The 14,488-nt window shown below is 36.3% G+C and overlaps 1 protein-coding gene across 9 annotated transcripts in view; it reads left to right on the top strand.

Moving 5' to 3' along the window:
• Positions 1 to 14,488, top strand: part of slc44a5b (solute carrier family 44 member 5b) — a gene marked incomplete at its 5' end in the record, with an annotated part of 37,354 nt that overhangs the window by 8,215 nt on the left and 14,651 nt on the right. For 5 of the 9 annotated variants that reach the window (XM_079384400.1, XM_079384398.1, XM_079384405.1 and 2 more), the window contains 6 exons: positions 7,802 to 7,850; positions 11,383 to 11,456; positions 12,686 to 12,770; positions 12,943 to 13,027; positions 13,130 to 13,258; positions 14,024 to 14,084. In XM_079384400.1, the coding sequence (XP_079240526.1) occupies positions 7,802 to 7,850; positions 11,383 to 11,456; positions 12,686 to 12,770; positions 12,943 to 13,027; positions 13,130 to 13,258; positions 14,024 to 14,084 (483 nt within the window). Of the gene's footprint in view, positions 1 to 7,142; positions 7,409 to 7,801; positions 7,851 to 11,382; positions 11,457 to 12,685; positions 12,771 to 12,942; positions 13,028 to 13,129; positions 13,259 to 14,023; positions 14,085 to 14,488 lie in introns of those variants that run through there. The other 4 variants (XM_079384402.1, XM_079384399.1, XM_079384404.1 and 1 more) reach the window with 4 other exon arrangements.

Genomic DNA, 14,488 nt, shown 5'->3' with positions numbered 1-14,488 from the left:
AGAATTCTTATGAGTACTATTCATTCACACAGAAACACGCAGAACATGCAGGATTCATATTGAAATAGTCTTTTGCAGCTTAATATTCACTAGTCCATATCGCATTTGGATTTAAGTGTACTGACTAACTTTTGATTTATTCATCCAAAATTTGGCAAATGCCATGACATTCCGTGTTATACAGTAAATTCCATTTTTATGAGTGGATTCTGCAATTCTGTTCTCATTTCATAGGACCCTAATATGTGACCCTGGACCACAAAACCAGTCGTAAGGGTCAATTTTTCGAAATTGAGATTTATACATCATATGAAAGCTTTGTTAGGATAGGACACTATTTGGCTGAGATACAACTATTTGAAAATCTGGAATCTGAGGGTGCAAAAAAATCTAAATACTGAAAAAATTGCCTTTAAAGTTGTCCAAATGAAGTCCTTAGCAATGCATATTACTAATAAAAAATTAAGTTATAATATATTTATGGTAGTAAATTTACAAAATATCATGATCATGGAACATGGTCTTTACTTAATATCCTAATGAATTTTGGCATAAAAGAAAAATAGACCATTTTGACCCATACAATGTATTGTTGGCTATTGCTACAAATATACCCCAGTGACTTAAGACTGGTTTTGTGGTCCAGGGTCACATATATAGTGATAAATAAACAATGTATATCATATTTAGTTTAATAGTTTTTACTGGTTTAATGAAAGGACACACAAATGCTGAAATTATAAAATGGTATCATTTTACATATTTAATGACATTTGCTCAAAAAAATAATAATTATCAACCGCTCACCTGTTTCTCAGAGAGTTCTGTTTTCCTCTTTATATAAATGATTTGTCTATTTGGATATTTATTTATCTGTTTGTGTGTTGATTGAATTGGTTTTAATTAATTTAAAACTGTGAAAAGAAATTATTTCCAGCCAGTTCGCTTGAGGTCACGAGATGCAGCATATGTCAGTGACTTAATGCCATGGGGTGGGAACTCCATGTTCTGGTTGGATAAGGAAAAAGTAACCACACAGAGTTTCCATTCGACCAAACCCATGCTGTCTGCACCTGCGCGCCTTCCTGGGCTGTTCCTTATGGAGAAACCGTGAAAGAGGCTTGCGTTATACAGCAAGGCCTGCAAGACACTGCTCTCAGTGTGTGAACTCATGTGTGCGCATGGAAAAAAGCTTAGTGGAAGCAGAGGATGAGAAGAAGAGGTATAGCTGTGGAGATGAGACTTCCAGAGGCAGTTCAAGGAAGGAATTACTGTACCCCGCTATATCTGAAGCCAAAAACTATGGCACATTTGGCTCAAGCTTTCTACAGAATGACAGTCGCTTTCTGTGCCAATTAATTCTAATGCATTCATATCAGCAATAAATAAGGGGAGAGTGGGGGAAAACAGAATAAATCTCGTCTTGAGTTGATGTTTTTGGAAATGTGACTTCAAAGAGGATCTCACAGGATTTTGACTGGAGCTCAGTTGGACTTGCTGTGAAAAAATATTCAGAACAGCATGAGGGAGCAAGTTTGGTATATATATTATTTATTTATACTCTACTACAGTCTAGAATTTCAGTGTCAGTATCTTATGCTCACCAAGGCTGCATTTATTTGTTTAAAAATATGCTAAAAAATCTTGCGATCTTGTGAAATGTTTGTATGTGAAATAACTGTTTGGTCCGTGATGGCAAAGCTGAATCATTAGGTGCGTTCGACTTGAAGCACGGCTACAGATGGTGGTCAACGAGAGTAGCCGCTTGCAGTCAGGGGCGGAGTTGAAACCGGAGTCGTCAAGTCGGACACTTCGGGGCTCGTAGTTTGCTGCATCTACCTCAGTCATGGCAGATCACGTGGCGTTTGCTTGGTTTTTTGCAGACGAACTGGAAGCTATAGAAATGCCGTTATTGTTGTATGAAATTGAGCACAATGAGCAACGAAAGTGAGTAAAGGTTCAATGTGATAAGTATTGTTTTAATAAACCTTTAATATTTTGAAAGGGTGTCATCACGACAGAAACAAGTTTTAAGTAAATAAACAGAACATATTGAAAATTTGACTTGTGCAGTATGATTCATTATGTGTGTTTTTGCTACTGCAACTTAATAAAAATAATCTATGATGATAATAATTGTATGTACTAAATGTGGTTTTCATTACAGATAAAAGAATTAGGATGTTACATATTTGTTTACTTATTGTACTATTTCTCCAGTTAGGTGAGCACATTTTAGTAAGACATTCATACGTGAACACCATGAACAGGCCTACGGATAAGCCCAATTTATTTGCCTTTCTATTATGATTTATACCAGCTTATGAAAGTGATCTGAATGTTGTATTAAGTTGACATCCAGCCAGAGTTGTTGGCAGTAATCACATGCAAGTGAAGATGGATGAACCCAGCAACTAGACAATTAGTATCAATCAGAATCCATGATGACCACATTATATTAAAAGTCTGTAAGATTGACATTTGAGTTATTCCATAAAAAATGATTATCTAAATAGGTTATGCAGCTTAATACTGTAAAGGGTCTGTATGAAAAAGGTCCAAAATAAACCTATGCACAAAACCTATATAAACAAATTAACAAAAAAGTGATTGCAGTAAAAATAATTGTAATCTTTTAATAAACATGATTTACGAGATGAAGATGACATGAAAAGTTAATTTATTTTTTTGAAAGTCCGTATATGACCATTAGTGGGACTGAAGTTGTCAGAATAAACCCGAAATACACGTCGTTGTTGTCATGTGGTGAATTTGGCCAATCGTGAAACAGCTGTGTCGTCATCAGCGCTCCCGCAGTCGCTCTGGAGAAATTGCTCCGGCTGAGTCAACCGGCTGCTCTCGAAACGCTATCGCGGTACTTTGATGCCACACGTGACAGTGACGTATGGTCGGCGCCGGTTCAAGTCGGACTAAATTTCTAACCGGCATGCGCTGCTTCAAGTCAGCCGCCGATCGGTCTGCTAAGTGCTGCATGAAGTCGAACGCACCTATTATTTTTGTCTTCAATGTCACATGATTCGTCAGAAATCATTCTAATATTTCATTATAATTTGGTGCTCAAGAAACATTTTTTCTTATAATGAATGTTGAAAACAGTTAGTCTTTTTTGTGAAAACTGTGATGCGTCTTATTATGAATAGAAAGTTCAAAATACCAGCATTTATTTGAAAAACTTTTTTTCTAACATTTTTGATCATTTGAATGCATCCTTGCGGATACATTTTTTTAATTTCTTTGTTTATGCATAATATTGTTGTTATTGTAAGTATACAAATTAAATTACACTGTTTAAACTGAAAGTGTAACGTTTACAAATGTCAATTTTAATCACCAAAAATGCTAAATGAGGCAGGAAGGATGTTTGTGATTGAAGAAGGTGTCACTGATGAAATTAGTGTCACTGAGGAATCTGTGCCTTTCTCGCTTGGTGGTAATTTAGTTTACCTGGGAAGGATTGACACCAGCTGTTCCTTATCTGCGGTTCAGCTGATGCAATTAAGCCATGCAAACTGACGAACCACTCAGTCTGTTAAATGTCGGACAGATTATAAATGAGACGCAGAAGTGGGGATAAGCTGTTGATTTGTCTGGGGCCGCTGTGATGTAAGAGGTGTCTCAGGAGGCGGCCTGTTAGCGAGGAAACTTTATTGCCACTCTTCTCGTTGCAGTCAAATCGAGTCTTAGGGGGAAGAAAACATGGTTCTTCGGATGAAAAACATTGTAACCGCTTGAAGGATTTGGTTGTTTTTTTTTTGTATTCAGTGGTTAGGCTAGGCCAGTAAATCTGTTCTTTAGTCTTTGCTTGTTAGTTTTGCTTGTTTCGTGATCTGTCATCTCATATAAAGCTTTCATTTGTTCTCATCTTAAATAAATCAAACACTTCTAACTTCTGAGAATGAATATGAGATAGCTTTTTTCTAAAATTAGCTGTGTCTGTCTACACTTAAAGGAATAGTTCACCCATAAATGAAAATTTGCTGAAAATGTACTTAGCCTCCAGCCATCCTACCTTGTTTCTTTATTATGGATGGCCTAAGGGTGAGTACATTTTAAACAAATTATCATTTTTGAGAGCATTATTCCTTTAAGAGATAGTGTCTTGCAGTTGAGGGGCAAATTAAAAGCATGTAGTGGCCACAAAGGCAGTGACACCTATAGTCAAATGGGACAGGAAAAGCAATGCTAATATTGTTATTCCCATAATACCTCAGGGGCATTTTCCAGATGTCCTGACCTTTTTGTCCACTGTCACCTGGCCACAGTGTCTTATCAGTTCTTCTTTCCTCTCTCTCTCTTCTTTCTTTCATGTCTGCCAGTATTATTCATGTGTCTTTATCCTTCTTGTCTCTTTTTCTCTTTCTTCTGTCCATAACGTTTTCTTTTGTCTAACACTCTTTTCTCTGAGACTCATCTCTTTGACTGTAAGTGTAACTTTAGTCAGTATAGGTGAGGGCAGTAAACATGAGAAATCAGTATAAATTTGTCAAATGGTAGAAATGTTGGATACGTCTCTATTGCGGTTTATGCTGCCGGAAAGTTACAATGATGCAGTGCCATGGAAGTTTATCCTTTGCTTGCATTTATAAGCCTTGTCCTTTTAAACTTTCAAGTGATTGTAAACTGTTCAAGCACAGCAAGACTTTAAAGACAACTCAATTTGGTACTCACACGCTGTTCTGACAGGTCACACGAAGCACCCATCAAACAGCATATAAATGCTGAATTGAGGTTCTTTTCGCTGTTTATTGTGCTTAAACTGTCAATTTACACGTCAAAATGCCCAGCTTTAGTCAAAACACAGTCTGTTTAGACTAAAACCGCAGCTTTTTCTATGCGGTTTGGCTGTTTGTCCACACGCAAATGCTGCACCAGGTCACTGAAACCGAACCTTTTTGAAAACTTCTGCCAGGGTGAAGATTTTCAAAAACTCCAGTTGCAGTGTTATCGTGTAGATGATGAAACCGGAGATTTTGGCTTGTGACATCAGAGCATGCGTTGTTATCTCCACCTGCTGGAAACTTTTTCAGGTTCTGATTGGCCAACATGGCTTTACAGTTGAGATTATATCGGCACTTGTTGGTTTGGCATGCTCTTGACAGTGCTTCATAGCATGCTTTTGCATTTACATGTGGACAGAGTTTTTTTTTTTTAAATGGAAGAAGGAAAGTTTATAAAAATACCTGTGTTATGTGTGGATTAGGCCTAAGGTAAACAGTTGGTATAAAATCGGATGCATATGAGGGAATTGAATCCGTACATTGTCTTAAAGTGACAGTAGCCTAACTTTAGTTTAGCTTTTATACGAATCAGTATAGAATATTTCATTCATGCAAAGACAATTCTGTGTTTTATTTTTACATTTGGTTGTTTTATTTCTCTTAGATAGCCTAGGCCATCCTACCTGTATGTTTTCTATTGTATTTATTCTTTAACCCTATAATTAGATAAATTATTGGAGTACATTTTACAAGAAAATAGCCTACTATTTCTGTTTTTTTACTTCAGAATTTCATGTTTAGTTCGATGTGTTACTTGATGATGAATTATTTGTGAGATTTACTAGCAGTTTCTGAGGAAACATTGTTTTTGCACCACTTTTTCTTTCCAGAGGCGTTGAAAGGAGTGGACATTCCTTAAATTCCCATTGTTTACAGCTCAGGATGTAGTTCAGCCCTCATGATAATAGAGACGGAGGAGCGGGGCTGACTACTGCTTATTGGAGCTCATCCAAAATCTTGTGTGTAGTTCCCCTTTCTTCTCCTTTGCCAAGGTCAAGAGGTCCAGAATGTTTTTGCATTTGGTGGTGGTTGTATGAATGTGCAGGATCTTCTGTGGTTTCTCAAAGATGTGGTAACAGAGCTGTTATTTTGGCATCTAAATTCCCAATCAGAAGTTCCTCTGAAATGTTTGTTTAGTGATCAGGAATACAGTGAGCATGAAGCCCCACCACCTGTATGGAGAACAAATCTCATGTCTATAAGGAAAATTAACTATAGAATATTTGAATACAGAATTAGTCAATTTGGCTGTTTTTGCACAAACATGATAGTGTGAAATGCCATGTGTAGGCTACTTTATAGTGTTTAACATTTATAATTGTTTTCACACAATGTATAGCATACAGCAGGCATACGTTTGGTTATGCATCAATAATTAATTTGCAAATTTTTTGATGGAATATATATTTTTATCCAATTAATTGAATAAATAATCGACAGATTAAACAAAATTGCAATATGATTTTTAGTTGCAGGCCTAATTTAGAGAATGTCATCATTCTCTTCATATCAAACTACTGATGCCGTCATAAACATGACATCATGATTGCATTATAAAGCTGCATTGTCACCAAAAACTGCTTAAACCAGTATAAGATGGTTTGCCAGGTTCTCATATCTTGGTCAGTGTGGCCTGTTAGCTGGTTTTATAGGGGTTTTGGGGACTTATGAGTATCTTAAATCAGCTGTCCTTATATATGACATCATCATAAAGCTGCACTGTAACATCAAAAAACGCTTAATCCTGCCTAAGATTGTTTGTTGGTCTTAGCTGCTTCTCCCAGCCTAGTCAGGGTTGGCTGGGTATGGGTTTATATGGGTTTTGGGGATCTAAGATCAGCTGAAAACCATCTTAGCTGGTTTAACTGGCTTTTTTGTTCTAGGATGGCATCACTGCCTTATCTCCCAACTTGGGCCACCTAGGCGGACATCATCATATGTGACAGCTGACGTCTGTCCCCTCAGCTTGTTCAGATACACTGGCACAGATCCTAGCAGACCTACTTATTGGTTCTGTTCTGTCAAAATTTGCTCCAGACTGTGAGTCTGTCCATTTAAATATAAGGATTTAATCTATTAATTGGCTTAGTAACACATCAGGAAGTTATTTCCACTGACATGAGAAGTGATGGTATGTTTGGCGACATACAAACAGCACTTTCTGAGACTGTGTGTGTGTGTGTTGCGCGCACGCACGCAAAGCTTTGAGCAGGTGGCTGCCGTGCTGTTTTCTCATTGTTTGGTGTGTCAGTGGATGCTACCAATCTGAGCTGCGAGACACCAGTTCTGTTTCCTTTGTGAGCGGGCGAGAGAGAGAGGAGGAGGAGGATAAGGAACGAGTGAAGGAGTGTAGAGTGGAGAGTGAGAGAGAGAGAGAGGCAGATGGAGGCAACGCAAACGCCCACCAGCCTGATTTTTCTACCACCTCCTCTCGCAAACACTGCTTTGTGTGTAATGATTAACCGATCGGGGAAAAGCGAGAAGATATCACCTCAGCCCTCATAGGAAGTGACACACGCACAGCAACATTATATAAATACACAGTGTCTTCGTTCAGAGAACAGTGAACATGACCGGACCAAAAGGAGGATACTACAAAGCAGAATTGGGTAGGAACTTACTGTAAATACTTTGACGAGGGGAAATGTCACTCTGTGAGCTTGATGTCAAAATAATCCAATGTGTTTAGAACTGTGGCAGGTACATTCTTTTGTTTGCCTGTGCTTTGTTATGGCTCTTTGTTATGGGGCTGTTCAGACCTACTTGATCGAGTTCTTTGTTCAATTAAGATGGTGGTGACATTGATCCATTGTGGGCTTTTTCTGAAATCAGTTAGTTTGTTTGCTCTTTGACCTGGTCAGCCGCTTATAAGAATAGCCACTAACATAGCTCCTAACAAGAATAATTCAATTCTTTTGGGGCAAAAGTATAGATTCAATTCTTTTGGAGTTGTATTTTTCACTATTTAAATGTGATTTTGACACTTTGTTCTTGCATTACAGGGGAGCCACACAAATTTGACCCCACATTCAGAGGACCTGTTCACAACAGGTAGAGTAAATTTTAATGTGTGTGTGTGTGTCTGTTTGTTTGTATATAATTTACATTACATAATATATACATTTGATTTCCAATGAGCGAAAATACGAATAGCTACTAACATTTTTATACATGAAACAAATGCATATATATCTAAAAGGGAACTAACCTATTGTTTTAAATTTAGCCGTTCTAAGTACTATTGACTAAGCTTACAACTTAACATCTGGGGGCTGTTTAATGATACAAGTTTACCTAATAAGCCAGTCTTATTTCAGTTAGTCTGACTTATTATCACTTGATTCCATAAAGCAAATTTACTATAGCTCAAGCTCAGTCACTCTGGCAACTTATGCTGGGAGACTAACCTGGGCTGTGTTTCCCAAAAGCATCGTAAGCTGGTTGGTTTCAATGGGTCTACAATGTACTTAAGCTTACGATGCTTTTGGGAAATGCAGCTCTGGTCCAGGGTAGGCTAACTGTCAGGCTTAGCTGAGCTCCTCTAATGCTGACCAATAGGAATTGGAATGCATTGATATTACCAATGACTCTTCTCACATACTATTATTTCACTTTATTATCAGTCCAAAAATGAAAGTATTCAGAAAATTCTACTTAAATAATAAATCAAATAAATTAAAATATAGGCTACAACCATCTATTTAATGTATTGTGTCCAAGATTTAATGACATTGTTTTAAGATGAAAACATTTTAACATGGTTGCTACTTGAGCATTCAGTTGATCAGCAGATTCTTGCCATGCAGCCTTTCTCTGGTTTTATGACAGCTGTACCTTTCATGGTTATTAGTACAACATTAAAACATCACAATCTAAAATTGCTCTTTAAAGCATTAAAAACACTAAATTAAAAGTTTAAATCACTAAATTAAAAATGTAAAATATTTTAACTGATAAGCGGAATCATTCGAGCTAGGAATTAGGGCTGTAGCTAGCTTACATTTGATTTACAGTTACTGCTATCATAAAAATACACTTAGGTTTAAAATTCTGCATGTCACATTTAATGTCCAACAACAAATAATTTTAGCAAAATTTATATTTTATATATATTTCATAAAAGTATGTATGTATATATATATATATATATATATATATATATATATATATATATATATATATATATAATTTTTTTTGGAGGGGTCTAAAGAGTATAAATGAATAAAATAAAAATGGGGAAAAAAAATAATGGCAGAAGTAAATATGAATTTTTGTATTAACGTGTGATTTAATATTTAGTTGTTTTTTTTATTTTTCTATTTTATTCTTTTATTCTTTTTAGACCCCTTTAAAAATGCATATATATATATATATATATATATATATAAAATGCCTCCAAAACTAAGTCATAAACACATGTACACTCTCAAAACATTGTCTTTTGTTTTGTCCTGATTTGCATGTGTCTGTTATTGATAAAAATATTGACTTCATTCATGGACCTGTCGCTCTGCTGGCCTGTTTCTCGCTCTGATCCAGAGCTGCTGGTGGATCAATGTTAGTTCGGCAGTGATCGTGGACAGCATGGTTTTCACCCCACAGGAGCAGAGAAATCAATGACTGTTGCTCACATGTCTAGAGTTGATTTGCCTCATTAACATTCAAACTCAATAGGATTCAGCAGAATGTGAGGTAATTCTGCTATTATTGGACAATAAGCCATGGGTTTTTAATGTGTTTTTGTTGCTCTCAATAGAGAGTGGCCATCACAGTGTGCAAAACAGTGTGTTTCTAATGGGGTTTTCCTTTGCTTTTACCGTATTTATAAGGCCCAGCTACTGCTAATTAGGGTTGACTGATGTAAAACGCTTGAGCTCTGTCGGGTTAGCACATCAAGCGGGACTTTGCTGTGATGAGGTGCGGTACAATCCACTTCACAGCTGACCCAGTTGTTTATCATAGTGGCTCAGTAATAAATTGATAAAGTTTTTTTAGTTGTTTGTTGTTTAATAAACCTATTATTATGATTTATGGAAGAGATTAAATTTATTTTTAGTTTTATTTTTTCTTGGAGCACAAAAGGAAAAGTTTCTTCACACAGACATTTTCTGTACCACTGCAGTTTATAGTGATCACATCATGTCTAACTATAGAAAACACCACCATTAAAGTTCATATGACTTCATATGAAGTCATAGAACATATGAAAATCTTGTAAAGTGCAGCTGTGACCAGATCATTGAGAACTGGGTCAGTCCGATTTGTGAACCGATCAATCTTTCCAATTGTTTCTTTTCAATAAACCTATGAACTATTTGTTCACAAATTAGAAGTTACACCAATTTTCAGACTTAACCTATTAACTCTCTGGTTGCAGCTTTTCACTAGAAATTGTGGTCTGTTCCTCACACAAAGTAGTAGTATGACTTGGAATATAGTAAACAAGTCATATGAGCTACTTTTCTGGTGAGGAGTCATAGTTTGTATTTTCAAAAACAAAATTAAATAACCTTCTTTGGGGTTGGAACAATATGACGGTGAGTATATAATGACAGAATGTTTATAACTGTGAATAAGTTTTTTTTTTTTGGCTACTTTTCCACAAGCCCATTAACACTGTATCTCCGAAAATATCACCCAAGCTGTATTGCATTAAATGTCACTGACTCCCAGTAACACGTCAAATCCTCACCTTTGTGTGAAAGCGGCCCGACACAACCACCCACTCCCGTCTGTGTTGAGCAGAATTTAAATATAGCTCAGGGAACGCTGTTACAGATGACACTGTTGGGTTTGTAGTTTACACATCAGACACGTCACTCATTTCTACTGTTCTCCACATTATCTGTCCACTCAAAGCTGCTGTATGCTGGGAGTTAGTCAGATTTGGATTAGTGCAGTCAGAACTACACAAGACTGAAGTTTACTACTGAACCATATGGCTACGTCCCATTTCTGCACTACAAGTATATACATGAATGTATAGTATTAGCACACGTTACCAATGTTACTAACTTTTTGTTTTTTATTATTATTTCATTTAATGAAGTCGGTTTTTAATAGTTTTAGTATTTAGTTAACAGTAACCACCCTCTGCACTACTTACTAATTACTTGCATACTATGTCGGATGGGTAATATGCGAATGAGGATGCAGCACATCTTTTTATCTTTTCTGTTGCCCTGCTCTGACCTCAGCCTCATTTTCTCTGTCTGCAAAGCTGCTATTTAGTTGTTTTCAGCTAGGAGGTTGGCACCCAAAAATGGGTCATAAGTCTGTTCTAATGGGGTTATAGTCAGCAGGGAAAAATGATCACAAAAACAGTATATGTGCTTTGTGTGTAGATCTATGTGTTATTTAACACACTGTGTTAGTGAATAATGTTAGTTTGTTTCTAGATTGAGAGTTCACAATGGTTCTAAAAATTGTATTTTACAATATTTAATTAATTAGGAATATGTAATTCGTTAACTTATTCATGTACTTACTGAAATGCCATTATGAATGTAGATATAGTGTGATTTATTCATTCAGCACTCATATTCTCTCCCTTACATTCTCTTTTCTCACATTCCCACTGCAGGGGCTGTACAGACGTGCTTTGCTGTGTGATCTTTGTCATCGTCATCCTCAGTTACATCGTTCTGGGAACAGTGGGTGAGTTACACTCATTAACTTGCGCTTCAGTAGAGAGGGTTGTGTAATGCGGCTCATGAATCCAGCGCTATTAAGCAGCCAAATAGAAGCGGCGGGGGAGCATCAGTCGTAAACAGCAGCCTAATGCAGTGTCATTATGTTCAGTTACACTCCCCTCACCGTATGTGGCTGTTTTTATGAGGACAGTCATTTAGTCCATTCTCAAAAAAGCAAGAGGACTCACACAAACCCATTCATTCACTGTGACATTTGATCGGTTACATCATTTGTGGTTTAAATGTGGAGTCTGTGGTTAAAACTGTCACAGACTCTTCTCTTGTGCCGTTTCTGGGAGACTCACAGCTTGCTGACTGTTGGATCTGTCTGTGTTGGAAACATGCTGCCTGTGATTGTGTGTGTATATATATAATTTCTTTTTTTTTTTTTTCAGTTTTTTAGAATGATTTCTGGAAGATAATATTACATAATATGACAGATTGGAGAAAGGACTGCTTAAAATTCGGATTTTCCATTACAGGAGTAAATTATATAGTTTAAAATGTTCCAATTGAATTATTTATTAAATTGTAATTATATAAACTGTACAAACTGTATATATTGAGTCTGTGGAGTGTAAGACACAGTGTTTTTTTTTTTTGTTTGTTTTTTTTCTCATGCTTATCTCACTGTGCTCTGGTCTTATAGGTTTAATCCTGACTAGGCTAAATTAATACGACTGGCTTTTCTGTTGCCCTTCGAAGTGCCCTGACAACTCATGTGACCGTTTTAGGCTCGGGGTGACATTCCGTGACCCCTGAAGCTCAAATTCACTTTTCCATGCAGACTTGAGTGGAGAAAATGAAATCATCTGGCAGAATCCTTCTCCACAGAGCTGTAGTGTGTTTGATTCTCTGTGGACTCAAATCACTCGTATTCAATTACATAAAGAGCCTCTTATGCTCTGAAATAAATAGAGGTTTCACTTTATTTTTAGTTTGTTTTTCATGCATCTGTACATGTTTGTTCTCTTTGCGTCTGCCTTTTCCTTCTCAGCAGGAACAGTGTGTGTAGTTTCAGTGCTGCCATAAATACTGAGGTTGCTGGTGCAAAATAAGATTTTTTTTTTTTATTTATTTATTTTTTTTATATTACAGCAGTTCTTTGAATTGCATGATGCTTGAATTGCAACTGTGGTAAACTTATTTGAGAAACATGATTCAGATGTCATGACTTGTGTTATGTTTTTTAAGCTTGGATGCATGGGGATCCCCGGAAAGTTGTTTACCCGACAGACAGCTATGGGCAGTTCTGTGGACAGCAGGGTACTCCTAATGCGTGAGTATGAGCCAGAGACAAATTGAGGTGTTAATGCTGTTATACTTTAATTAGTAAATTGCATAAAATATTTAAAAGTAATCTCATACTTAATATATTAAGAATGAGATTTATTTATTAGATTTTTATGTTTCAAACATGGATTGAAACACCTTCTGTTTCTCCCCCACAGAAATAAAACCATATTATTTTACTTCAATATTTTACAATGTGCCAATCCTACAGTCCTCATTAACCTCCAGTGCCCTACAACTCAGGTACTACAGACACTATTTGCAAACCATCTGTCATCTAAGCTGGAATGTTCTGTATTTAGCTCTGGCTTGTTTTGGAACTGATGTCTCTCTTATTCACCCCAGCTGTGTGTATCCAAGTGCCCAGACAGATTTGCCACATACATCGACATGCAATACAACTATAGACGCAATAAGAGCTACTGGGATTACTACAAGCAATTCTGCAAGCCGGGTTTCAACAATCCTGATAAGGTACCACGTGGAAACTAGAGAGTATCTGCAAGAACCGAAACTGTTTAAATTCAATGATCACATGCACACTGAAGTTTGAAAATTTTTGAAACGGGGTTCCCACAGCCGTGAATTTGTACGATTTTATTTTCTAGGTCTGGAAAAGTCACGGAAATGAATACAATCTTAAAAGTCATTGATATTTTTAAAGTGAATGTCTTATTTGTAAGAAAATCTTTCTTTTAAAATGGTTATTTTCAATTTGTTGAGCTGACTCATAAATAAATAGTTTATCAAATTTATTTGATAATTAATTAAACATGAAATTAAATTAATTAAACATGAAATAATATATTAATAATTAATATATAACAAAAGGTGTTAATCTTTATCTGGTAATCACAAACTGCATGAAAATGAATAGAAATTCATTAGTTAAAAGAGTGCAGGAACCCTTTTGTGTCTAGAGGAATATTATGCCTGTTATGGTCCGATACATGAGCATTTTTGATGACGATGGTTCATCTTAGCAGGCCGATACGTCACACGTACACTCCAGCAGGCGCCTACATTTCTTTGCGTGTCAATGTGTAAATGTACCAACGCAAACCGTCAATGGCCTGATTTTGCTGAGTCACTGGATTTTCACACATTCTCACATTCAGAAGCGCACATGGTGACTGTGTATGAGCCAGGCCTGACATGCTGGAGAAATTCTGTAGAGAGCAGTATGAATTTTTTTTTTTTTGTAAAGTATCTTCTTCTTTTTTTTTTCTTATTTGACAGCCGGTTTCTCACGTGCTTCGGGATGAAGATTGTCCCTCAATGATTGTGCCAAGCAGACCATGTAAGTTTTTTTTTTTTTTTCAGAAGATAATTTTGTGAGAAATATATAGTCAAAACATTGGTATTTTTCATTATAATAGCCTGTCTTGGTGGCAAAATTTAGTTAAAATGTATATGCACGTCAGCATTAATAATGTACAAAAATTCCCACAATTCCAATAGAATCTCAGAAGGTTAAGGAATGAGCGAATGTCTAGACAAAGAAACCCCAACATTTATGGCTATAAGCCAGTTAAATTTAATTCATGTTAGAATTTGTTTGTGTAATTCAAAAGATACTAATGAAAGATTGCATTCAACCATCGGATCTGCTTTAATGTAAATTTTGTGAATAATATAAGAGATAGAAAGAGAGAAAATGTCTCCACTAAGGCTGAGAAGGTCATTGCATCCTCTCCATATCAG

Source organism: Barbus barbus (genome assembly GCF_936440315.1).
Source record: "Barbus barbus genome assembly, chromosome: 29".
Lineage (NCBI taxonomy): Eukaryota > Metazoa > Chordata > Actinopteri > Cypriniformes > Cyprinidae > Barbus > Barbus barbus.
Note: the sequence above shows the minus strand (reverse complement) of the source record. Positions and strands in the feature narration are given on the sequence as shown.